The sequence below is a fragment of the Triturus cristatus genome, chromosome 10, assembly GCF_964204655.1.
Source record: "Triturus cristatus chromosome 10, aTriCri1.1, whole genome shotgun sequence".
Classification (NCBI taxonomy): domain Eukaryota; kingdom Metazoa; phylum Chordata; class Amphibia; order Caudata; family Salamandridae; genus Triturus; species Triturus cristatus.
Window position 1 is genome coordinate 157,783,786 of NC_140593.1, and position 27,918 is coordinate 157,811,703.

The following is a 27,918-nucleotide window of genomic DNA, read 5'->3' on the forward strand; positions in this document are numbered from 1 at the left end:
GAATGCAACATCCCAGCACTGTAGAAGCACAGAAGTCAGAGGCACACCACATGTAAGGGCTCAGGGGCAGCCAACTCAGAGCTGCAGGGGCGACTCCCCCAAAAAGCGGCACACACATCACATGCAGAGCACAACAACATTGACAACGATGTGGCACAATCCGCAACACGTCCACAACAGAACAGGGGACACAACTGGTCCCACTTTTGTGCTGTAACTGGCCAATCACATATGGCATTGTAGGGAAATGTGAGTTGACAATGTACAAGTACAAACACATCCGTGAAGTGGTCGAAATGTCCACTGTCCCACATCACATAGGCAGCTCCCCACAAACAGTCACAATGTACACTGTCATTCAGTCTGCATGTAAAAGTGTTCAATGCGTCAACATACATGTGGACACAATGTTAAACAGCATCACCCCTTCACATTGCAGAGGAAAATTCAACACCTCCTGCAGAGCAGTCCCAACCTCTCTTCTCTGATGACAAAGAGGACAACCAGACCTTCAACTCCGACGCCCTCCAACAGCTCACTTCCAGGAGCAGGTCAGCCCAGCTGCTACGAGGAGAACCCACACCCAGCACAGTACACACAGCAGGCAGCACCCACCAACACAGATGCCTCCCAGGACTCCCGCGACCAACACATGGCCTTCCAACACAGTGTGTTGGGGTGCCAGGAGAAGCTGGCTGAACAGGTGCAGGTGGGGTTCGACCACATGGCAGACAAACTAGACGCCATACGTGAGTGTCTAAGTCCCATCAGGGACCACCCACAGTCCTTAACGGACACCGACAGTCCGCTCTATGCTCTCCAACGACACCGCCAGGGTCCTGACTCAGAGGCAAGAACGACTGTCCAGTCATAGTGGCTCCAGGGAGCTCGCCCGGAAGTTGGGAGTCCTGCGGAGGCTCATGGAGGACAGGGAGCGTAAGCGTGCGGAAACAGCGGCTGACACAGCTGCACACCAGCGAGAATTAGCTGGGTCCCTCAATGCCATAAAGACCATTCTCATGGCATTGATGCCACAAGGCCTGGCGCCGATGCATGCTGCTGCTACCACTCCATCCACATCTCCGGCCCCTAATGTGTCAGTGCCACACAGTGCGGTGGACATTCCACCTCCGGCCCCTGAGGTGTCACTGCCACACAGTGCTGGAGACAGAACACCACCACCCACATATGAGGCAACTGAAACAGCAGAGGACGAAGATGCGGATGAATCTGGCCTTATGGTCATAAGGAAGCTGTAGCATCCATGTCCGCCATATGGCCTATTACTGCTTGGTTCTGCCCTCAGCATCATCCCCTTCCACTGTCCCCCGATGCACTCTGGGACACTCACCTTGGACCTCGGAATGGACTGCCATATTCTGTTTGTTGACCCACGACACAGATATCAGACTGTGGACTGAACTCCTCCTCTACTGAGGAACATGTCATTCACAGAAGGACTCTGGCTGGCCCGCCATGGGCCAACGCTGCAAGGTGGGCTGTGTATGGCCCTGTACTGCTCCAGCTACAACACTCCATTGAATGTGCATTAAACATTCATTTTCACAACGATGTGTCATGTCTATGATCTTGGAAGTGTGGAGGCATGAATGCATGTAGGGTCAATGATTGCACCTTACGTCCATGTTGCTCATGTTGTGGGACTTGGGTCACAGTGTGACACATTGCCGATTGCGTGCCGGGTGGCACCGACACTAGAACGGGGAAACACGCATTTGTTACTTCCTTGTCCAGGCCAAAACAGAAGCACGCAAACACAGCCACGGGGGTCATTGTTCACACCCATACGCTGGACTGGCATACGCCAGGCCAGCCCACTCCGCTCACGTTCAGGGGGGGAGGACAACGCTACATGTCCCAGGTCTTTCCTGTAGGGATCTTCTGCTTACAGGACTAGTTGTCCGCAGCTTACAGGACTTGTTGTCCGCATGCCACAGCCACTCCCTCACGGCTGGTTCACACCCACACCTCACCCATTCAGCACTGGCGTCACAGGATATGTGACCCTGCCAATAAAAAGGGCCTGGTGCATGTGCTGGACGCCATTCCCACTGTCCAAATGGGTGTTTCCGTGTGGGTATTCGTTATGCGAGAGGTCCTAGGGCCCTGCCACGTCACATTGCCCAGTGCCGGTGGTGACATGATGGTGTCCGCACCACGGGACTCAATCATAAAGGGAACATGGCTAGCGGTGCACAGACTTGGCGGCACCGGATGCACTGCGGCAGGCACAGGCACACCGCCACGGGACAGTGTCTTTCGGTGCACTGAGATAGGGGCACCTTCAGTGCTGAGCGGGTGTGCAGCCTGCGATTATGCGCTGTCCGGGTGTTCCGAAATGGTGGCATCAGTGTGAGCCCTGCTGGACCGCAGTGTAGGCGTGAGCCAGCGGGCAGTGTGTGCCCCCCACTACGTGGCGTCGCCTCGCGGTTCCCAGAGTTAGTGGCACCTATTGGGCTGAGCGGGTGTGCAGCCTGCGATGATGCCCTGTGCACTGATGTTTTCTCTGCCATTGCGAAATTCAAGACCCAGAATCATGTGTGTTACCTGGTGGCCCATGGTGCCCGGCTGCATGATGTGGAGGGTGCCATGGTCATGGGCCACAGGCATGGAGCTCCAACCGGCAGGTGGTGGGCCCTCTTGGAGACACGCCGGTGGTGGAAGGTGAGCAGTGAGGCCTGGTCGTGCAGGGGTGGGCAGTCTCCGCTGGGCCGCAGGAGGGGCTGGGGTGCAGCAGCCTGAGTGCGCAGGGGCGGTGATGGCGGGTGCTACTGTATGGACTCTGCTATTCATGTCTCTGGCAACTGTTTCAGATGAGTGCCCTGGGGGACTGCAGTGTGTGCCGGTACGTGGTTGGACACACACCGGTGGCTGCAGGTGAGCAGTGGGGCCTGGGTCTGCAGTGTCGGCACTCTCTCTCCCTCTTTCTTTCTCTCTTTCTCTCTCTTTCTCTCTCCCGCTCTCTTTCTCTCTCCCTCTCCCTTTCTCTCTTTTTCTCTCTCTCTCTCTCTCTTTCTCTCTCCTTCTCTCTTTCTCTCTCTCTCCCTCTCTCTCTCTCTTTCTCTCTCTCTCTCACTCTTCCTCTTTCTCTCTTTCCATCCCCCTCTCTCTTTCTCTCTCTCTCTTTGTTTCTCTCTTTGTTTCTCTCTCCCTCTCTCTCTCTTTCTCTCTCCCTCTCTCTGTTCTCTCCCTCTCTCTTTCTCTCTCTCTCTCTCTGTCGCTCGCCCTCTCTATCCTTTGATGGGCGCATGACACACCTTCTTATCTGTCTTTCTGTCTTGCAGGCTGTGACTTACGGAAGGTCCGGAGAAAACCCGAAGTGCCTCTTCATGATTGTTTTTATTTGTTTCATCTGTAATAAAGGTTTTGTTTTGTTTATATGCTGTGGATGTGTGTTTCCATTTTTGTGGCCACACCTGTATACTAGGTGTTGTGGTTGTGTGACTTCAGGCGATTTGTTTGGGTCATGGTTTCGTAGTGTTGATGTGCATTCTCCTTCTCGGGGGGGGGGGGGGAAACGGGGGGTCCGTGGTGGGTGTGTGTGTTGTTGCCCTCTTGGTGCTCCGGGCTGCATGTTCAGTTGCTCGGGGGCATCTGTTGTTCTTTATGTTTGGCTATGAGCTGTGCTCCCTTGGCTGCTGCCGGTTGTCGTCTGACTTTGTACCAGGTAAGAGCAGGTGTTAATTTCCTGCTGCTAACGCGCCTTATCGCCTGTTTTGTGTTCTCATTGCAGATCAGGCTGGTCGTTGAGAATGTTGTGGAGAGGTGTTGTCGCGGCTTTTTGCTCGGGAACGCCTACTCTGCATCTCATTAGTGATAGTTGCTGGGGTCATCCATGGCGATATTTTTTGAGGGTGCTATCGCAGGAAATCTGGTGATATGGGCTGTTTGCACCAGCTTGTGAATGGGGCGGTAATTTTATCGCGACTTTGGCTGCGATAAAGTGCCGTTAACTCGGTGTTAGCTCCTTGAGAATATGCCCCTCTCTCTTTCCCCACCCGTTAAATTTCTAAAACTATTACTGACCTCTGTATTTATTGTATGCATTAGGGGCTGTGACTATTATGCCGGATTAATGAAGTTCACAACAGCATCAGCCGCCTCCATTGTTCAAATAAAATGCACTGTTTTGTACATGATTTTCAAAAAAGCTGGACAGTTTCTTTGCACATTTGCTCCCAGTTACCTAAACTCAGCCATCCTTTGTCTCAGCATTCACAGCCTCTAGTCTGTAGTTTAAGTATTTCAGTTAAAAATCTTTTCTTTCACCAAAAATGTAGAAATTAACAAAGATGTTTCTAGGTTTGTCTTGTTTTGGAGTGAGCCTATAAGGGTCTGAAGACACTTTTGGAATTTCAGCTCCCAGGCCAATCTCATCATCATTATGTAAATTGTACATCTAGATTAGATTAACTATATAAATCTTTAATTCTTGCCCCATCTCTGATAACTCTGGAATATTTAGAATGTGCACATTATTCCTAGATACCCTATTTTCGACATTTTACATCCAATCCTGAAACTCATTTGTGCTGGTGTGTTATATTTCACATTTAATATTATTGACAATTCTGTCCTGCATTGAGGCTAAATCTGTTTCAAGCAATGCAGCCCTATCATACAATGACTCTCCCACAATTGCAAGTCTTTTTTTAGTTTAAGTGTGGGATATTTTGTAGCATGGAACTAGCAATGATGGACATTAAGGCACTATACAAAGTACATAGGGGCTTATTTACAAGAAACTGTCGCATTGGCATAGATGCGTCAGTTTCCCTGTGCCTGCGTACGAAACCCTTGCGCCACCATTAATGCGCCATATTTACAATACGGCGCACCATGGCGCAAAGATTGACATGTGTTGAATTCAGAAGCATCTGTTGGCGCAATAGTCACGCATTGCTGGAGTCGTGTTACAAGCACGACGCAACTCCAGCAAAGCATGGGGAGGCCTATTCTTAAAACACTGTGTCACTCCTTATGCCTGCTCCATGCAGGCGTAGGGTTTTGACTCAGTGGCAACCTGGAAGTGGCTCAGTGAAGTTTTGTAGATTTAACTGTGTCCCTTTTACCAGGCTTTCCCGTATAATGTGGCGCAGGGCTTTACAAGGTGACACATATTTAACGCCGCGTCTAAAAAAAGTAAAGCAGCGGCGGCGCAAAAGTGTTGCAAGGGGCTTGTAAATCTGCCCCAGCGTATTTCCAATGTGTGGAGATTCAGGGCGTATGGGTCAGGTATTTACAAATATTTGTTGTAGCTTGATATGGCATTATTTTTTTGATCAATAAGCCCATCTCAGTTAGTGTTGGATCTAGGCTTAAAAAACTCATTTGTACATGGTTCAGCACAGTTCTTACATGCAATCTGGGTTATTATTCATATAGTAAAGGATATTATTCTGAAAAATAATAATTTGGGATACTGACCCATTAAGATTGTTAGGCTAATTACAATTTCAACCATAACTTAGTCCTGTCTCTCTTACCAAGGCTGACTACTTACAGAGAATGTACTAGAGCTACTTAAGGAAGAATGTACCTGATGGCATAAAACGGGCAGTCAGTGTCCTTGGCCGTGTCCCATCATCCAGTACCTTTGAAGGACCAATATTATAGCCATATTAGGCTGCAGTATATGAGGCATACACATCAGTTTAGAATGACTAATGCATATTGAATTCAAATAATGATTTGTTTACCTGGATTCTCTTCTTCAATAGAACAAGAGAGAGTACTATGAACAAACCCTTCTTCAGGAGCTGAAGAAAAACCAGCACTTGCAAGAATACATCCGGCATGTGGAGGGTAAACTGCACCAGACTAACAGCAGCGAAAGGAGAAATCCAGCCGTAAGCCATCTTGGAACCTTTTTTTTTTAACAATAATATTGTTTTACAAGCAATATTGTGTAATCAAAATATTCTATCATTGAGCCAATGGAGCTCTGTACATGTCAAACTTGAAATGCCTATTTTGCAATTGTTTTGTTCTCATTCACATATGCCAAAGCACCCCAATACTCAGCATCAGTGTTTCTCATCCTCTATATTTTGGGATTCCTACATTCCTCCCAAATCATGCATCTATGAACAGCCCTCTTCTTTCTTTCAGTTTTATCCAGTTGCATCATTATTCCAGACTGTGGAACCAAAGCTATTTCAGCCCATGGCACCCCACAACTTTGCTCCAGTCAACGAGTAGGGTTACAAGAGATCCTTATCAAGGGTGTCACATCAAATGGCCGAGTCACACTAAGATGTTTGTGAAAGGCCCATCGTATGCAATAGTTATGATGACCAGATCAGAGAACAGTCAATTAATCACTGCCATTTGTCAAGGACTAAAGACCAGTAAGGGAAACTACAGGCAATTGCAAAATCTCTAAAAGTCCTGTTCAGAATTGGTTGGTCTTCAATGTTCTCCTAAATGTCAAGAGATGGTGAGATGGTCCCTGGGTTAGAACATCCTTAAAGATGGGCTTCTCAGAATAGAGAAGCTAAAGGATAGCTTGTACAAACCTGTGAGGAATATTCTCCCCCAATATTAAAATCTGACTCCTTTCACAAAAGGCTATTCGTTCTATCTGGCATTGGAATTCTGGTCAATTTTTGGGCACAGTCAGTCAGAAAGTGAATTAGACAAGGTGAATTGTAGCATACAGAAGCATCCAAGGTTTTTAACACATATCCAAAATGGGAATAAAGTTCATTGAGTAATGCTGGTTTCGCTTCCGAGGCCAGCTCACTTGCAGTGTACCAGGTAGTCCACCCCAAACCAAAACCAGAGGATGGAGTTCCCGGGCCCATGGGTGGCTCAGGAGAGGAGCAACACACCCATTTCCTCTTATTTTGTTTTTAATGGCCCTAGAGAATGGGGTCCCAGGGGCCACACACTCCCATCCCCTTATTATAAAAATACAGCCTTGAGGGATGAGGTCCCAGGGGCCTGAAAAGGATCGGGGGGGCCATATACTCTCTCCCATTAAAAAAACCAATTACTGTATGGGTGTCCCGGGTCTGCACCAGGACACCGAAAGAAATTTTTTATAAAAAAAAATTGATAATATTTATTATTCACTGCTCCTTTGAAAGAGCACCCCATTATGCCTTGCAAGGGCTTTATTTTTTATATGTTTTTGAGTTTGGTGGCGACTCTAGAATAGGAAGGGCTCCACCAGGCCCTTTTGAATGTTGTTGGGGGCTGTAGGGAGTCCAGCAGCCCCCCCAGCACCATTAAAGAAAAGTATGTCTCCTGGGTCATTAAATCCATGACCCTAGGAGAGCTTACCATATATCTGAAAGCATTTCTAGTTGGAGCTCTGTGCTCTTCAACTGGAGAGCAAGATCCTCTTGTTTTGGATTTTATGATTGCGTATACTGGGTTGAAAGGTTTTTAAAAAAAGACTAAAAGACATGTTGGTTTTATTTTTTTACACAATGTCTTTGAGTCTTTGTTTTGAAGTTCTTCAGTCCACAAAATGCAGTAATGAAAACTATATTAAAAGAAAGCCTGGGGCCAGGCCCTGCAGCCAACCATCCACCAGGCATGGCCTTTGTGCTGCGGAGAGGTTGACTGCAGGGGCTGCGGCCAACTTCTTGCCGGTCACGGACTTTGCCAACACACTGCTGCGCACAGCCAAAAGCCACTTTATGTATGATAATAAATATTACTTTACGTTAAAATAACTAGAATTTCACAGAAAAAAACAAAGATTAAGTTAACCTTAGAGTTAGGTGAGAATTTCATGTGACAACGTAATGTTTTAAACAAAAAAAAACATTGGAAATTCACCAGTTATAGTTCGGCCGTTCCCCTTCCATGTTAGTAGTATGCAACGGCGTTGCTACCATTTTCAAAGCTGATGGTCAGTGTGTTTTCTCTACAGTTACACATTGAAAAACAATCCGAATTACTTGACGGAGGTGAATGTAGTGACTGAGCTGAGAGTTGAGTCCTCAGTTCTCTCTTTTAAATGCAGCTGAGTATGCAAAGACACCAATTCACCTACAAGCTCTGCTCATTTGGCCACGCCCTTTAGTATGCCACGTTAGTAGTATGGAACACCATTCCAGCTATTTTCCAGGCTGATAGTGTGCTTTCTCTACAGTTGCATGTTGAAAAACTATCTGAAATGTTTGATGGAGGTGAATGAATCGTTGATTTATTGGAGTGCAATCTCTTCTGTAGAGACTGCCTGTGATGAGTGGGTTATGTTATCAGTAATGTCATAGATGATGTCTTAGAACATGTCATTAGTGATATCACATGTGAGGTCATAAAAACCGCTTGGAGGGGCGCAAGTTATAGTTAGCTCTGCTAGCTATAACTGGGGAATTTCTGTTGTTAATTAATGTTGTCACTGACATATTAACCTGACTATAACGCTACTTTAACCCTTGTTTGTACGTGAATTTCTAAGTTTAAAAAAACCAAAAACAGATCTTTTTATCACATCGAAGAATTATAACTGTTTTTTAACCTTTGTTTTTTTGGAGTTAAAATATATATATATATTCACTAAAAAAAACATAGGTTTCAGGCCTGATATAGTTAGGAATTAGCATTTAAAAAACCTTAGAAATTCACTGAAAAAAACATTAGTGGTGTTATAGTTAGCTGGACATTTCACTCGAACAAAACCATTGAAATTCCTCCGATATAGTTAGTTGTACTAACTTCATCTCGCGCGCCCGCAATCCACTGCTGATGATGTCACATATTACATCATTCATGACATGGTCAGTGACATCACTGATGGCATCTCAAATGACATCACTGATGGCATCATCCAGTGAATGTGGTTTGGTTAGTTATTTAAATATGTATTATATATATATATATATATATATATATATATATATATATATATATATATATATATATATATATATATATAGCAATTTGCATTGAAGAATGAGTGGATATATAAATATAAATATCTGGATAGAGGATTTAGTAGCAGTGTGATTGACTGTTTACTTGACTAATTTATAGTGTCTCACTAAATATATTGGATAGTGACTAAACTGTGTGAATATCTGTATCACTTTGTCAGTTGTTGTGTAAACTGCTGCACCAGTTGGTTACTAGCTACGTGAAAGTCTATATTAGTTATTGATTAGTTAACTTGAGTATTTGTATGGGAGTGTGAATGTGTGTGTGGTTTGGTGGAGGGTGTGTGACAGCCCAAGATGTGTGAATAGTTGATTCAGTAGGTATATGAAGTTAAAACTACATGTTATAACAGTTGTTTGGGTGAGTGAATATCTTTATGGGTGTGGTGATGAGCCAATATATGTCTCAATGGTACAATGGTACATATCCAACAAACTAGAAAAATAAAAGCCAGTGTATGTGTCAGTTGTTGCATATAAATAAGTATACATAAGACTCAGTGATTGTATGAGTGACTGTATGGATAACGTTATACTTGTAATAGTGATTTTATAACACACTAAGTATGAGTTATTATCTATATGAATAGATGAAGTGGTGTTTTTATAAGTGTATAGCTAAGCAAAAGGAAGTATGATCCATTGTTTGCATAAGTGTGTAGGATGACTTCATAAGTGATTAGGATGTGTGCTGGTGTGTAATGTCGATATAGGTATATAAGTATATTTGATAGTGTTCTATTGATCATTGACAGCATGTATGAGTGAATCTATAGGTAAGTGATTAGATGTGTGTATAGATCTAGGAATCACTGAGTGGGTGTTTAGAAACTTGTATTGGTGTGTCAATGGTTTTAAATCTGGCACTCTGTATTTTACAGTGAGTGATGAAAGGTTATACTAGTGTATGATGAGGTGTATCTGATTGTCACGTGGATGATGTCAACAGTGATGTCATTTGAGATGTCATCAGTGATGTCACTGACCATGTCATGCATGATGTAATATGTGACATCATCAGCAGTGGATTGCGGGCGCGCGAGATGTAGTTAGTACAACTAACTATATCGGAGGAATTTCAATGGTTTTGTTCAAGTGAAATGTCCAGCTAACGATAACACCCCTAAAACCTATGGTTTTTTAGTGAATTTCTAAGGTTTTTTAAATGCTAATTCCTAACTATATCAGGCCTGAATCCTATGGTTTTTTCAGTGAATTTCAAAGGTTTTTTAAATGCTAATTCCTAGCTATACTACTAATATTTTTACGTTTCAAAAATCAACACTTAGAAACTTTTTCCCGCAAAAAGCAGGCAATGATATCCTATGGAAGTACGGTTAGAATTACTTTTCAGGATCAGTACTGGGCTCAAAGATGCAGCACTGAGGTCTCTCGTGATAACAGGTGAGTAAATCAGAATTCGTAGTTCGGCTGATTTTAGAGGAATATTTGCACAATGGTGAAGGAAGGGGGCGGGGCCTGAGTTGACATGTGTGCAAACACGCCCTGTGGCGCGTTTTAAGTTGGGGAATTAATTCCTCTTCAATCCTGAGGTCCCCTGGGGGCCAACTAGTCCACCAGGTACCTCCAGTGTGCGCCAGGGAGCTGCGTTGCAGAGAGGTGTTCAGAGGCCACGCACCTTTTTACAACACTCTGCAACGCAGCTCCGTGGTGCTTACTGGCTGCGTAGCCCCCCTCCTCTGGCCACTTAAGGCCCTGGGGACCCCATCCCCCGGGGCCAGCCATTGATTTATTTTTTTATTTTTCTTAATGGGGGAGGGGGGCCTCGTGGCCCCCCTACCGGGCCACTTATGGCCCCGGGGACCCCATCCCCCGGGGCCTGGCCTCTCGTTGGGGACCGTGGGGGGGTCCCCAATCCCCCCACTGTCCCAGCCCGCTCCCCACCTCCTGCGGGAGCCGGCATTGCTTTTCCACATGGGGAGCATCTAAAATGCTGCTCCCCATATGGAAAAGCTTCAATGAAGCAAAGCAATTTGCAATGGCAGGGTGGGCACCCCGGGACACTGCAGGAGCCGGCCCTGGGGGGTGGCGGTCCCCAGGGCCTGTACAAGGCTCCAGGAGGGGGGCCGCACGGCCCCCCTCCCACATCTGTTAGAAGCCCCGGGGGGTGGCGGTCCCCGGGGCTGGAGGGGCCTCAGAGCCCCCCCACCCGATTTGTAATAAGCCCCGGGGGTGGCGGTCCCCGGGGCTGGGGGGGCCTGAGAGCCCCCGTACATAATTTAATAAAGCCCCGGGGGGGTGGTGGTCCCCAGGGCTGGGGGGCCCCTCAGGGCTCCCCTGTACATATAATCCATTGCCCCCGGGATTTGGCCCCCCGGGGGCTAAATACCAATTAAGCACGGGAGCCCGCGCTTCATTTTTTTTTTTTATCGGCAGGATGCGCGTATCCAGGGTGCACCCTCCCGTTTAAAAAAAAACAAAAAACATTTTGGGCCTTGGGGGTCCTTGTGGGACCCCCTGAGCAGGCCTAGGGGGTCAGGGTGTTTCTACCCTGCCCCCTTTTCGCATTCTGCGACGTTTTTTGTTGGGTTTCTTGTGCCTCGGTTGAGGCACAAGATGGCTGCCAACAATTCCTGATTCAGAGTGTTGGCAGCCAATTAAAATACAGCTCGTGCACGGCAGGGTGCGCTTAGGCTGCACTTAGGGTACGTGCACCCTCCGAGGCCATATACATTTAATTTTAAATGTCATTTTCTCTGGAACTACTGAACGGATTTACACCATTTGAGCAAAAGGCACGATTCTGAACTAAGGACTACCTCTTTGCCAAATTTGGTGCAATTCCGCTCAGCAGTTCGGGCTGTGGCTGCGGCGAAAGGTCCTATGGTAAATTGCATGGGGAAAACGCATTTTGGGACCCCCCATTTTTTTTCAGCCCCCGCTTGATGAATCACCGTGAAACTTTCAGGATAGGAGCGGACCGGAGCTGGCCTAAAGTTTTGAAAATTTCACGAAGATTCGTCTATTGGCGCCAAAGTTATTCCAAATAGAATGTTGCGGATTTCCTATGGAAAATAGGTCCTAACTATATCTATAGGTAATATATATATATATATTCACTGAAAAAACCATAGGTTTCACACATGTTATAGTTAGCTGGACATTTTACTGATAAAAAACCAATGAAATTCCCCCGTTATAGTTACTGTAGGCAACTATAACTCACGCGACCGCAATCCTATGCTGATGCTAATACTGTATTTAGACACTTATTTGCCCATATCTTCTTCCATTAAATTTTAGCTATACATATATTACAAATATTTTTTTTTCATAAAGACACATATGTCATCAGCAGAGGATTACGGTCGCGTGAGTTATAGTTGCCTACAGTAACTATAACGGGGGAATTTCATTGGTTTTTTATCAGTAAAATGTCCAGCTAACTATAACATGTGTGAAACCTATGGTTTTTTCAGTGAATTAGCAAGGTTTTTTAAGTGCTATTTCCTAACTATAACGTGTGTGAAACCTATGGTTTTTTCAGTCAATTTGTACGGTTTTTTAAATGCTAAGTTACTTTACGCCATTTGTGGCGTGCGCGCCCACTTAACGCAGTTCGTTCCGTGCACGGTTTTTATCAACTTTAATAAGCCCTGTACATTTGGTGGCCTTCGGCCACCAAAAGCACAGGGGGTGAGGTCAATGTGGATAGTGTTTTTTTTATTTCGATTTTATAATTTCATGTTGCCAAAATTACGTTTTTTTCTCTATTAATAAGCCCTGCACATTTGGTGGCCTGCGGCCACCAAAAGCACAGGGGGTGGGGTAAGTGTGGATAGTGTTTTTTTTATTTTTATTTTTTTACCGTAAGCGTACGGTAAGCTTACGGTAAGCGTACGGTAAGCGTACGGTAAGCGTACCCCGCGAAATTGCCGAAAAAAAAATAAAACCGTTTTTGCTCTTGGGGGATGTTTGGGGACTCCCTCAACATGACTATGTGGGAGGGAGTTGTCAAAACAGCCCCGTAACATGTTTTTGGCCATCATGTTTGATAAACAACACTCAGTGCGAGAGACAAAATGGCGGACGCCGCTTCCTGGTTTCGGCCGATTCGAATGTTTACTAAGATCTAAGAGCCAATCAGAATCGCGCTCGCGCACGCCACCGTAAGCTTACGGTAAGCGTACGGTAAGCGTACGGTAAGCGTACCGTAAGCGGGCTCAGATATATATATTGATTTAAAGGCTATTTTCTCAGAATCTACTGAACAGATTTACACCAAACCTACAAAAGGCACTTCCTTGACCTAGGGACTACCTCTCTGCCAAATTTCTAGTAATTCTGTTCAGCCGTTCGGGCTGTAGCTCGTTCTAAAGGTCCTATGGAAAAATGCATGGGAAAAACGCGTTTTGGGACCCCCCTTTTATCTCAGCCCCCGCTTGACGAATCCCCCCGAGACTTTCAGGGTAGGAGCGGAGCGTAGCGCCCCACCTATTTTGAGAAATTCGCGAGGATTCGTCGACCGGCGCCAAAGTTATTCAAAATAGAATGTTGAGGTTTTCCTATGGAAACGTGGTCCTAACTATAACTACCTACTGGCGACCGCCAGTAGGTAATATACATATACATATATATATATGTATATATATATTTTTAAAAAAATCTGGTTAGGGAACGGGTGGGCATACTGTTTGTTTTAAGTCTATTATCACAGGTTCCATCACTTATTAGATAAAATATATTTTAACCTTTGCAATATATCCTTAAAATAATTCAGATGGTCGCACAAAAGTTTGTAACTGTTGTAATTTGAGTAACAGTTTTTAGAAAGTGACACATACGGGGAATTATCAATGAATAATGTATATAAGGCATGTAATGTTGGAAGATATAACCATGGAGGACAGTTGAAACATTTAGGGGTCTATTATGATGTTGGGCGGATCGCCACCGCCCGCATGGCCATGGCGATCCGCCAGACATCATCCCCCGCCCGCCTCCCATTTCCCCCTGACATATTATGATGGCGGGGGTACCACGGCGGACGGGAAGATCGTCCGCCGCTTTTCTGCCCGGTCGACGAGTCGACCGGGCGGAAAAGGGTTGAATATGGTAGCGGTGTCTACTAGACACCGCCATCCATATTACAATGTCAGCGGGAAGCAGGCAACGCTGACATTGAAAGGCATGCGGATTCCTCAGTTGGGGGCCCTTTACGGGCCCCCAGGATGTGAATGACGTGGCAGCCACCACGCAGTGCCTGCCACGTTGTGCATGCAAATGCACAAATGCCTTTTTGGTATTGCGGCAGGTGCTGCTGACCGCACCGCCCGCGGCAATGCAAAAAATGCGGAATCTGAACCCCAAGTGTGGTGGGCGCATCCTAATTGCACATGTGAGACGGCCGCACACATAGCCGGCTGTCCCATTTCCCGGGGCGATGTCCGCCCGCCATCGTAATAGACCCCTACGTGTCAAATCCATCGGTTTCTGTGGGACGACTGACATGGGCTATGACTTTTAACATTCAATGAAACAAAATAAGATTTGAATCATAATCCCACTGTGTTATATGGTGATCCATGAAGTCTCTTCCAAGACTTATTGTTGAGTTTGCGAGTGGATTATCGCCTAGTAACCTCTGATACTTGAGAAAGAAGCCTACCTATAAATTAGCTTTTCACTGAGACTATTTTTGTAAGAATTCTGAACAATGCATAAACTGCACCCAGTACCTGGCACTCACTGTTGGGTACTTTCTTCTGCTTCCTCAGACCACTGAACTACTCAGAAGACCAAATGATTCAGAGGAAGTTACACACACTCAGCTGGTTCCTCAAAGAATCACTTACACCGAGAGTCCAGTGCCCCTCTGGGACCCATCAGACCAGACAGCTAGAGGCGGTGAGAACCCCAAGCACAAAATTTCCAAAGTTACTACTCAACACACCAAACCTCGTTTCACGGACAACAAAGGCACAGGGAAAGAAGTGACGGAACTCAAGGAACAGCTTCAAGCCATGAAGTGCCAGGTAACTATTGCTGTGGTTTGTGTAGCATTCTACCTGTATGGTGTTCTCAGAAATGTTGGCAGCATTCCCCTATGCAGCGAATATTTTCCCGGCACAGATTGTGGCATCGATTTTTCCCAACCTAGAGGATGAAGGCCCTCCCCTGCAATACTTTTAGGTCCAAGAGGAGGGAGGGAGAAAAATATACAAAATAGAAAAGTAAACCTCTATACCGACCTATTTAATTTAACAAACGACCAAAAAGGTTTTATACTGCCACTGATCCCTCAGTATATGTTAGCTATCCATACACATTTCATTGCATTTTATTTTGAACATAAGACATGTTGTAAGTTTCAAAACTTTTTATAGTACATTAAATTATTTTTATATATTTTTTGTATAAACACATATCTGTAAAAATTATTAGTACAAAAATACAATCATATGTGACATATGTGATTCCTAAGTTTTCACAAATTAATTCTTGTAAGTATCACACCATGATATGTAACATTAGACATCCCAAAATAAAATAAAACTAACTCTCATCATTCATTGCCAAAATTCAATCTCATTCAAACCTCATTCTTACAGTTCCACACTACACATGCAACATTCAAGATAAAAGAGTTTCGACCGTGTGGAGGGTCCCAGAATAGTTTTGGGAGAGCAGGTTGAGTTGTTTCCAAGAAACACCCAGCTCGATGGATTGGGCTCCCAGGGACCACTTCTACAGAACCTGTTATGGTCTACGCGCGTTTCAGTCGAATAACCACCTTCCTCAGGACCAAGGTGTACTGAAACTCAATAAGGGGACATGGGATGTCTCTTAATTTATATGAAAAGACGAACTGATCAAATTAATAAGCCGCCTATCAGTCAGCATTTTGATTACAGAATTCCCAAGTAGCACGGGAGCCTCTTTTCTATAGGAGTACACAAGATTCTGCTGATGGAATCTCTTCAAATAATTCCGTAGTTTATCGAGCAATAGAGTGCCCCGACATATCTTCTTCTGAAGGCTGTAAAAGTCCTTTGAAGAGCAATGCTTAACTAATTTACGTGTTTTCCTGATTCCGGTTCCATTCACGTCAGTGGTGCGTATTCGTGGAAATTTCTTTTTCCCAAGACTGTAGTGCTCAATCCACACTTTCACCTTCATTTTTCAGAATGCAAGAAGCAAGTGACCCCTTATTTGTTGAATGTAAGATCCCACAAGCAAACAGTCAAACTCACACAATTAGATAACCCTTTCAATACTTTCAGGTCCGACTGTGATTTTGGAGTTACCGGGTCATTCTCCATCTTCCTGTTTTTGCCATGTACCAAGCAGACAACTTTCTTTACATAAAGTATTTGAACAAATGCCTACCTAGATGAAGGAGCAGTTGAGTGGCTTACAATTATTACTGTAGAAGGAGCATCTCAAACATGTTTTGCTCTACGAAGAACTGTTTTATATTTGGGGTCCAATTGGGACTATGGTAAAAAAAAAAAGGCTTGACTAGAACAAAGCTGGGCACTTGCAAATGTAAACTTGCTATATTACAGCATCACCACCTGCTTTAGAGGCCTACCCCGACTCTTGCCTTGGCCCGAGATACAGTCTTGAACCACAGACTGAAGGATTTTAATACTAGTAGAGCATTCCACACACTGTGGGTAGAATGTTCTAAATTAAAAAGGGAGAAAACAGGAAGACAAACATTTATTGTTGGAGCAGGTCAATCCCAACAATTATTGGCCATGAGCTACTTGATTTTCCTCAATGGAGCCCACAACATTCCAGTGTTTCAATGCACATTGTTATACATTACACATTGCACTTTCTACAATATGAGGGACAGGGAGAAAAGGTGGCGTTGGCCAGAACCACACAATCTTTTGTTCAGGTATCTTGAAACTCGATTAGAATGAAGGTCCCTTTAGGAAGACTTTTATGACTAGCCTCTCTTCTGGACATCTTATTAAAATATATTACTTTGTAAACACTTTGGGCCTAATTCATAAAGTGTTTTATGCCAACAGCTGTCCCCACATACATACCAGGTGCTAAAGGGTTTACTACTGTGGGAAGGTGTAGAGTATCTGACCTTTCAGTGGAGAAAACGTTTTTAAGTGAAGGACAATGGAAATAGGCATTGGTAACGTCAATAAGTCTCCCCTTTGAGACCTATTTATTGGCTTTGCCAATGTCTTTAGGTGATGCTGTACAGCATCGCAGGACGCTATGCAGCATCACAATGTAGGAGCATGCATGTATGATGATGCACATGCATTATTAAGCATGTGCATGTCTATAAAATGATGTTGGCGCCTTTATTTTATTTACCGATCCGATCAGTAAATAAAGAAAATTAAAAAAGAAGTAGAGCACAAGAGCTTTTTTCTAATGTAGAGGGGCCATCAGCAATTTGCTGCATTGATCCCGCTATCCCAAAAAAATAAAACATCAGGCAGGGGTTAGGTGAAATGGAGGAGTGGGTGGGGCAAAAGCAATAGGGAGTTGGTGTGGGGAGGGAAAGCAACAAAAGAGGGAAAGCAATGCGGGGGAGAAGCACACTAGAGCAAGAGAGCAACGCAAAGTACAAGAGAGGTGGGAGTTTGGCAGTGGGATAAGCACACAAGAGAGTGCTTGCAACATGAGGGAGACAGGAACACATAATACGGGGTGGTGTGGATATTTAGAGGGGAGGAGCACACAAGGTCGACAAACTTTAAAAAAAATCACAGCTCAAACGAACAACTGAGCTTTGTGAATAAAATAAAATTGTCAACCTGCAGACATGAAGAGGCTCATCGGCCAACGACCTTTACAACGCGATCGTTGCACTGCGGTACGTTTACATAGCAGTCATTACAACGCAAGTCGTTACAACGACTTGAGCTGCATGGCGCTATACACTAAGGAATAGTATGATTTACTATTCCAACACCTTCCCTACTGTTACGTAGGCTGGAGTTGGAATAGTAAATCATACTATTCCTAAATCAAGCGCCCTCCAGCAAAAGTCAGTGTGACGACTTGCGTTGGAATACCAGCGATGTAGCGTACCGCAGTGTAACGACCGCGTTGTATCGTCACATATTCGGCTCGTCCAGTGTCATAAATGTTCATGCAGTGTCAACATAATTTTCAACAATGGAAATTTTTCTGCTTTGGCCAACTACCTGGATTGTGGCCTTGAGGGTAGATTAGACTGCTCGAATGGTATGACTGATTCCTTTTCAAGTTCTGTCACTAATACCCAATAACCAGGTTAACTAAAAGGTCCCCAGAAATACATTCCAGTTGGCCAAAAAATCACAGTAGCTCGTTTTAAAACAGGGATCCTGCTTAGGATGAAGTGTGCAATTAGAGATTGAACTGGTCTCTCAAATGTGGCATTATAAGCAAAGTTCTCCATATATGTATGTGATGTTCTCGCAACATTTGGTAGATTTTCCTGTTCCAATGCCACGCGCCCATGTGTAATTGCTCTTCTGTATGTCGAAAGAAGGTGTTTGCCCTAAGGGACATCTTGGTGCTGAGTAAAAGATATTGTTACCCAGTTACTTATCGTCAAAAGGATGGCAGGCTGAATGAACCCACAGTGATTCATACCTGTGACCATAAGGTCAGATGCAGATTCTAGAAGGGGATGCAGTAGTCCATTGAACCATCAGAACCTTCTGATACCCACTCACCAATCCCACTCACAAGGCGCCTGGCTTTCTGTACGCTCAAGGACTTTGATATTGACCCTGCAAGTAGCAAATGTGTAAAGGTTGTCTCTAGGTGTTTGGAGTCCAAATATTTCTCCAGTAATGAGATTATAGTCAGGCAGTGTTATGGTTACTATTTCTAACCTTTGTAATCAAAAATTACATTTGCAAAAAGTGGTCGCAAATAGCACATCCTCTTTTTTGCAATTGCAGTCTGATTTTGCACACCTCCCGCCATACAAATAGGTTGGTTTACAAAACACTGATTCACAGAGGGTATCAGAATGGCCTGCCTAATTAATATTGTGAGGCAGATCACAATTTGCAACCTCCTATGATTGACTACAATCACAGAAATGGTGGGCTTCAAGGGCCAGGAGGCCACTATGTCAGTGATTGCGTTTAAATAAAGATTTGTTTTTTAATGCTGTCCGTTTTCCTTAAAAGAACAGTCACTGCTTTTAAAACAAATGTTTTCTTATTTTAACAAATTTCAAAGAGAGCTGACAGAGGTCTTGCGAAAACCCTCTCTGAAACCTTTTTCACAATTCACAAAGGGGAAGGTGTCCTAAGGGGATCGCTTTCCCTTTGCAAATCAAATACCACATCTTAGTGATGTTGGTGTCTGATTAATGGTTTGTACCACAATTAAGGTCACAAACCACCGATTCATTCTTCCCCAGCTTGTAAAATGGAGGAGGAGGCCCATTTCATGCCCCCGCCTATTTGCGAGCCAGACAGGGTTGCAAAAAGCCTCTTATAAGCAGAAATAATTTCCTGACTCATAAACGGACATCTGCACATAAAGAAAAGTCATTTTATGGTTGCAAACACTGCAATTTTTCAGTTTGCAGGGTTTGCAATCACAAAAGGGCTCAGTACAGGAGGACCCACATTGGCTGATCTTTGCAAATACCCATAGCATGTGAATGGTGCACTCTTCACATGGAAGAAACACTTATGTTCTCTCAGGGGTTACAAAGACAGATGCTTGGAGTGCAAGGGCACAATGAGAAGCCTCTTATGCATCATCCTCATTGTGTCCATATAAAGCAGGGCATTTTTAACTCTTTGAAGAAAAAAAGTTTAAAAACAGTAATGTCTGGACTTCCCAACAGACAGATATAGCCATCTACAAGACCTCATAATACCAATGCATTTAAACAAGCATTGGCAAAGCCAAAAGGCCTCACCTATGCGATTGATTGCCTTTCTAAGTGTTTACCCATGTTGCACAGCTGTGGAAGCAAAGAAGGGATGGGGCAAGCGAAGAAGGGAGGAGGGTGGTTTGGGAAAAGCAACACACGGGTGGTGGAAGTATCGACAATTGGGTGGGAGTGGGCAAGCAACACAACATTGGACGGTGAGAGTGGAGAAGCAGCAATGCGGGAGCAGGGGGACAAGCCACCAAAATAACAACAAAAAATGAATCTTATCTCCTACGCGCTCAGGCAAATTTCATGCTATGCTACAAAAAAGAAAAGCTGCAATGCGGAGAGGGGAAGGAGGTGTGGGTTCGTAGCAATGGCCTGCCTGCAAACACATGCACTATCTGAAGTGCTGCAACTACAAGAAGAAAGTAGCTCTGAATGTGTGAGCAGTGGAAAGAAATTGAGAAAGGAAGCAGTACTTGGGACATGCTCCCGGGGAGGGATAAACACACGAAGAGTAAGTGAAGCTGGCACACACTAACAAGAGATGGAAGAAAACGAGAGTGACAGTTGCCATGGTAACTGCAGTATATGCATTTACATTATTTTTATTTTTTGTTGTCAAGGTTATCTAGAGAGCATTTAAAACGCATCCAAAATATGCTTCTGAGAAGTACAGTTGAAAGGCCCGTTGTTCTGTAGTGTTGAGAAGGATCATTCCACCCCTTGTTGTGCCAATGACTGTGGTTGGACACTGTCTGTATACTGCATAGTGTTGTGAAATGCCCTTCCTATGGAGTGTCTGCACCGCTGCTTGAAGAGATACACAATTTATTTGCGTCCTCTACAGAGGCACAGTGACAGTTTGGAGGGTACCAGTTTTTTGATGCACCACACTCCAATCGAAGAAATGCACCGTCGGTGCTGGATGTGTGACCCATTGTTGAATGTGTGAAGCAGTGCCTGCACAGCTACTCAGAAATCATGTTTCACTCTCTAACACTGCCATCTAAATGAGAAATGCACAATCACCCTTCATGTTATACTGCAGATGTGATTTTAAACAGCTGGGTGTTTCTCAGATTACCCATATAATTTATTGAAGGTGCCTTGAGCATGTAAAAGAGGACGATCCTACTTTAAAAAGTCAATGTGTGTGTCGCACCATGGTCACATCTCAGGCTGTAGACAGGTCAGCCTCTTATTACCTGACATGGCGGTGGCTGCTCCAGTGCAACAAATAAAGACCCCATCAGCCTGTTTTAAAAATGTGATGTGTCCAGGAATCTTAAACTAGAAATTGAATTCCAACAACCAACATATAATGATATTTAACAGGACAAATCTTCTGAAAAATGAAAAAAGATGAGCAGAACAGGTTAAGGTACTGCAAGATGCTACAGCAAGGAATGATTTATATAACACTGAGTGACCTCTGGTAGTAGCCTAAGGAATTGCAACCTGCTACAGCAAAGATTTGCATTGTACTTAAGAGACCTCTAGTGGTGGCCTAAGGTACTATAGACTGATACAGCAAGGATTTGTATCATACTTGGGAGTCCTCTAGTGGCAGCCAAAGGTGCTGCAGTCTGCTACAGCAAAGATTTGCATTGTACTTAAGAGACCTCTAGTAGTGGCCTAAGGTACTATAGCCTGATACAGCAAGGATTTGTATCATACTTGTGAGATCTCTAGTGGCAGCCACCAAAGGTACTGCAGTCTGCTACAGCAAACATTTGCATTGTACTTCAGAGACCTCTAGTAGTGGCCTAAGGTACTATAGCCTGATACAGCAAGGATTTGTCTTACATGAGGTATCTCTAGGAGCAGCCTAATGTGCTGCAGCCTGTTACTGTAAGGATGTGTCCGACTTGAGGGACCACCAGTAGCAGCCAAATATACTGCAGCCTGTATCAAGAAAATGGTGATTGCACTTTTTCAAAACCCCAAATGTGAATGACAATTTGTTTTTAAAAGTGAGACATATTTGATTCAGCAATCTTTGATTTAAATACACTTTTCTAATCAGCTAAGTTTGTAGGACAGCTCCTGATATTGTTGCGGAATCAACAAGGGGATGTTCATGCAGTCTCTTCCCATTTGCCGTTTGTTATTTCAGATAAGGTCCTGTATTTATCTGACTCTTTTTCCATGGCTGCTTGGATTCCCAAAGTTACAAGGTCTGTCACTTAAACCAACAGCACTTAGTGAGTATGAACTCAAGTCCCAAAATTGAGCCTGCCTGATGTTTGTTAAAAATCCAGGACTGCTGAAGATGCTACACATAGTTGAGCCACCTGCCCTTCTGTTTTTATCACATAATCAGAAATGTTTAGGTGTGTTCAAAAAGGAAAATAAATGCAATTATGGGACTTGTTGAAAACGAATCGATCCACTTATTTATCAAGTTATGCACACATCTTTTGGAATGTCTTTGTCACACATGAAAAGCATATATTTTGGGTGCACTCCAGCAAACCAGTCTTGAGTAAATTTTGGTGCGTTTCTTGGCTTTAATAAGCCTTTCTCTCTTTCTGTTTTCTCACTGCAGGCGTTTGCTGCTCATAGGCTTTCTTCGTTACTTTCAGTTCTAGTTTAATAGCTATATTCTCATTTCATACCCCAATCCATTATGGTTATTGTAGTTTTTCATGTGTTAAGCTTCACTTTTTGTACCAGAACAGTGAGTAATGTTTTGCTTCATTTGGAGCTTATCACTAAAGCGTAGAAATGAAACACTTGAAAGCAATTGATACGGCGTTAACACCTCTTCTGATTCAATGTTTTGTTTTAATTTTTTCGTCACAGACAGAAATTTACGAAGCAGATTACCAGACAGAACACAAAGATCGACAGAGAATTAAAGCAGAGAACGAAAAACTAAAGAAAAAAGAAGAAGATATGAGGCAACAGATGCTGTTATTGCAAGAACAGGTAGGACAGCCTTTAGAAGGAGTATAGGTATTGTACAGAGGCAGAAAATAATGACAACTTGGGGTGTCGATGAAGGAGAGAGCTGGGAGGTCTGCTTGAGGTAGGTCTGTATCTGCTTTACCTCTGCCCAGCATTCACCCGCTGGCCGCCCACCTCCAGAAAAGGAGATGCAAGTCTCTGCTGCAGTACAGACTCCGCAATAGAAGTGGGCAGCCATACAGAGGTAGCATGGCTGCCCACACCAGGCCGACTTTTGATCTGGTAGAAGCCTCCTAACTCCCTTGTCTCATCCATGCTCCAAGTTCCTGGATCGTTTTCCGGGGGACTTCTCCACAGACTATGTTGCAATAGCTCAGCCGGAAGAGAAGAAGAGATCTGGTGGTTCGATCACACGCGTTGTCTGCAGAGCTGGGAGGACCCTTCCCAACACTCCCAGCTCGAAAATGTTTTTTTTTTCCTGAAGGCTGAAAGACAAACTCAAAGGAGAGCGGTTTTGTCTGAACCAGGTTTATTACTACTTGAACCCAATTATGGAGGTCATGAGAATGGGATTGTGGGGTCTCTTGAATCCCCTCGCAGTAGGCATCTGGGTTTTAGATCATTGAATCTGTTCATTATGTGCATACATGTGGATCTGTAGCTGATGCAGCAAAACTACCTCTACCAAGGGGTGCATAGAAAGGTTTTAATGTGAGGTGAACAGACAAAGACACAATTAAGGCACATCTTCCCAGACACAATATGTGTCTAGTGCGACAGAGTAAAATATAAAAAGTGTCTCTCTCATTCATTTAATAAACCATGATTTAGGAGAGAAAACAGCACACACCATGAAGGAAAGATCAGGACAGCAATCCTCTAATGCTTGAGTATCGGACAACATCACCATGATGCGGTACCTTGCAAAATCACACAGAGACATACTTTACAACTTTTTCCATATTCTATTTGTGCTGTACAGTGCAATGTTAGGAGTAATAAAAAAAATCTCCTTGTTACTGCCTGCCTCTAAGAGGCAGTATTTTCTTGTGTCACAAAGTCCTGTCTAACACTGCAATTAAATAGGACTTTGCATCAAAAACTATGGGTGGTAGCATGCCAATGCTCATTTACTACTCATTGGAAGCCATTTGAGGCAAAGGAATATTTGCACTAAATTTGGTCCCACATTTCTGCGCAAAACAAATTTTGTGCTGGAAAATAAACACTAGTTCAACATTTTGTGGCACATTGTGTCACTTTTAGTAGCTATTCACTGTAGTAAAGTGTTGACAAATCTGCCCCTAGAAGGTTGATTTCCTAATTTATAGCAGGACAACTGAAGTTGCTGAACTGGGGGTCTTTTAGGCTGCCCAATTGCTTGCTCCCTCCATTGCACCAGTGGAAAAGTGCATGTGTGATCTCTAGCATAGATTTTTAACTTCCGTTACAAAATACTGTGCTTAGACATGCTTTAAAACGTTTACCACATTGTATGTGTGCTGTACAGCACAGGCTACATAGTTGTGTGAAAAGTTAGAAGAACTAAAAATATTTCGGATTGTTAGCGCCTGCCTCAAGGAAGCTTTATTTTTTTGGGCGCTGAAAGACTTTTCTACCATTGTTAGTATATTGTATCTGGCGTACAGACCTCCTGATTGTGTACATCTGGCCCCACATTTACTAAGTTTGTGCATCGCCCTTGCGTCATGCAGGGCAACATAAAGGCTTATTTGCGATTTACAGAGCCACACAAGGCCTGATTTGCTTGGCTTTGTAAAGAAATGCAACACAACGAAGTAGCTTGCACTACGTTACATTTCTTAGTGTAGGCGTTTCATGGGTGGAGTAGCATGAGATTTCCTGTGCATCCACCCATGGATTGCGCATCACACACAGAAAGAGGAATAAGCCTCTCTGGATTGTTTTTGTGCAGGAGGGTGTTCCTTCCAGCGCGAAAACAAACCTTCACCGTAGCGCAAGCACCCTTGTACCTTAGTGCAACGGTATCTGCTCTGGCACTAGGCTGCCTCGAGTGCACCCGCGCAAGGAGTGAGTTGAGGAGAGACATATTTTAGTAGATGAGGTGCTTTTCTCCCATTCACCCAACCCAACACAGCAACTTTGCTTGCTGCCCTGCGTTGCATGAAATTTTGATAAATATACATCCTGGTAAATTAACAACATACACATAACGTTCCAGATTTTCGTACAAGCGAATACTATCTGAATGCAACAGGGAAGTTTGTAAAATAACTTAATGTGCTGTGAACCATGCTCGTAAAACCCTTCTCTTTGTGCTAGCTACTTTTAATTAGTAGGTTCAACCTGTGTTCTACATTATTTTTAGATCCACAGCTCCTTATAAATCAAAATTATATAAACCTCTTTGGATTTGTAATATTTTCAGTGATTCTTGGGTTCGTACAGTAATGTTGGATAAGTCTATGACTTTTTCTAAAGACAGATTTTTACATCTTAAAAAGGTTCTTGCACTTCCTTCTCCTGACACTGAACCAAAATGTAATCCCTAATCAATAATGACACAGAACTTAAACATTTGTATTTAGTAGCGACCATTGTAAGCCCCATCCCATAAGCACCAACAGATATACCAGCCTGGTGTTCTCCAGTAAAGAATGTGTGATGTTGCACACAATGAAGCAAGCTGGGACAAGAAAGAACTGCCCGAGTTGAAAAGAAAACAGCTTGGTTAAGGGAGAAGCTGGCTGGAAACCCCAAGAGAGGGAAACACACACAGGCAGAGCAAAGGAGACCAACACGTTGCATGTAGCTGCAAGATACTTGGCATCCATTGCTGGATGCGCTACCATACCTTTAAAACTCAAGAACAGATATGAATGCTGAATGGTTTCTAGCAGCCATGCTCACTATTTTAACTTAACTGAGGGTACAGCACTATGAAACAGAAACATCTGTTGTAGCCTGTGCTGTAGAAAATACACAACATTATAGATTTTCTTATTTTTTATATTTTTTAAGCACAAAAGTGTGCTGTGTGCAATTATGTCGATAATTCTTTCATCCTCTCTTGGGTGGGCGCCTTCACAATGTCAGCGGCATACTTTGATACAACCCGTCTTCACTTTTGGCGGAGAGGAAGAGGCAGTCCCTCATTCATCTCCATCAGTGGTAGGGAGAGATAGGGCTGTTGCAAAGTGCCTTTGGGACCAGCTGACTTCTCTCCCTGCCAAATTCTCACAATCGGTACTAGAATGTGTAGGGCAAACATTGAGTAGTCTAGGTGTATGTGCATAGATGCATGGGGCAAGAGGTACTTTCTTTGGAACACGGAAAGTGGCAACAAAAGAAGGCTAGTGTAACTCACCTATAAGAGAGAATGGTACATAATCCCATGAGCCACGGAGCTTTGATTCTCTAAAGCGCTGGCTACTTGTGAACGTATATAATTGTTGTACTTCTGTGTCAGTCTCCCACCATGTATCCCATAGTGGGTGATATTCTATACACCCTCACATTCTCTCTTTTGGCTCTTTTTGACAGCTTAAGGTCTATGAAGATGACTTCCGGAAGGAGCGTTCTGACAAGCAGGTGCTCCAGCGCCTTCTCAAGAGCAAAGCCAATGCAAAGGATCCGGTGCTCGTGCACCGCTGCAACAACGGCAGCCACGAGACACCGGCAGCAGCACGGACCTCTCCCCCGGCTCCACTCACCAGGCACAGCAGCAGCAGCAAGACCTGCGAAAGGCACAAGCACAGCGAATGCTCCAAACACCACCTCCTGAGGGATGCAGGGCTGCCATCCTCTCCTTTCTCCACAGAGTACAAATAGCAGGGCCTACTGCTGGACAAAACAACATGAACTGATGGAAGAATGTATGTGTTGACCAGGGCCCCAGAAAAGACAATCAGAAACAGTGCATCTTTCGAATAGACAAGAAGATTGGTTGATAAACTAAAAACACTTACAGGAGAATTTAATATTTTGCTCCTCGAGTTAAACTGGCCTCCAATTGAGGCTTACTTCAATCAGCTTTTTAGAAATCCAAGCAGCATATTGGACTCCTTGGCTATATATTAATTCCTTATTTCTGCAATCAGTCTGAGATGTCCAGCACCCTTTACGACTAAAATCTTTAAATTGCATTTAAACGTTTCTATATCAAATATAACTTCTACATTGAGGTATAAATATGCAACCTGGCAAATGTTTCTATCCAATATATACAACATCGGGGTCATCTTCACCCACAGGCATTTGCCACAAAGAGTGAAGACACAACACTGTATTCAATGTAGCATAGCACAACTTTGCGATTTTGGAAAAACATGAAAATAATGTATTAATTATAAATAACTTTACATCTTCTTCAAGCATTTGACATGAAAAGCTCACACTCTCCTAGTAGAAACTGACAATTATGTCATTCAGAAAACTGCTGAAAACCTGGCACTTAATGCAACCTTTTCTTGACCCAGAACTTTCTAAATGACTGGATGAAATTCCACCTAGAGCTACCACCTCAACAATGGTGACCTCATGACGATTCCACAGCCCTTGATATGAATGGAAGACTAACCCACCACGTCTACATGTTGCACAGGAAGTACCATTTAAGGCCACAGCATCCAGCCCTTATGATGTAGATGGCACTGCATTTGAGTCTACAGAACCATAAGCCGAAGTAACCGCACCGCTAAGACTTCTCCAAGCCAAGATTTTAAAGTTGGCAGCTGTCAATTTAACTTATGAAACATATACTCGTTCACATGTTGTATTTTTTTATACAGTACAGTAGGGCATCACCACTAGCTGGACATAAAAAGAGGGCTACATGAAAATAAAAGAAATTAATTTGAGCCTTTTTATTGGATGATTATTTTCTTCCCACTCTAATGCAATTTAAGGCATATAAAATTTTACAGCTACAGGTTGGAAACAAAATGCAAAGTAACACTCGTTTTGATTGCTGAAATAACCTAAAATCTAATGAATAACCCTTTCTGAAGGTCCCAAACATATCTCTCCCTTTTGGCCAAAGACAGCAGTTAGACAGACAGTGATTTAGATGGTGGGCATCTCTCGCAGCTCACAATTTAAGGCGTATGAAATGTGTCAGACTGAAATTCACACACACATGAACATAGAAAATGAAAAGAATTTAAATGTCTATCATAAGGGGATACTCCATGCAGACAGCGAGGAAGAAAACAACACCATATCTGAGTCATAAGAGTTCTTGTCCCCTACATTTTAGGACAACAGGCAGATTTT

At 43.8% G+C, this 27,918-nt stretch overlaps 1 protein-coding gene across 2 annotated transcripts in view; it reads left to right on the forward strand.

The window, feature by feature from the left end:
• The window catches only part of LOC146789129 (uncharacterized), a 199,598-nt gene extending 172,095 nt beyond the window's left edge, over nt 1-27,503 (forward strand). For both annotated transcript variants that reach the window (XM_085630701.1, XM_085630702.1), the window contains 4 exons: nt 5,742-5,870; nt 14,654-14,911; nt 22,558-22,683; nt 26,188-27,503. In XM_085630701.1, the coding sequence (XP_085486827.1) occupies nt 5,742-5,870; nt 14,654-14,911; nt 22,558-22,683; nt 26,188-26,475 (801 nt within the window). In that variant the 3' untranslated portion in view covers nt 26,476-27,503. The remainder of the gene's footprint in view (nt 1-5,741; nt 5,871-14,653; nt 14,912-22,557; nt 22,684-26,187) is intronic.
• Nucleotides 27,504-27,918: the final 415 nt, after the last annotated feature.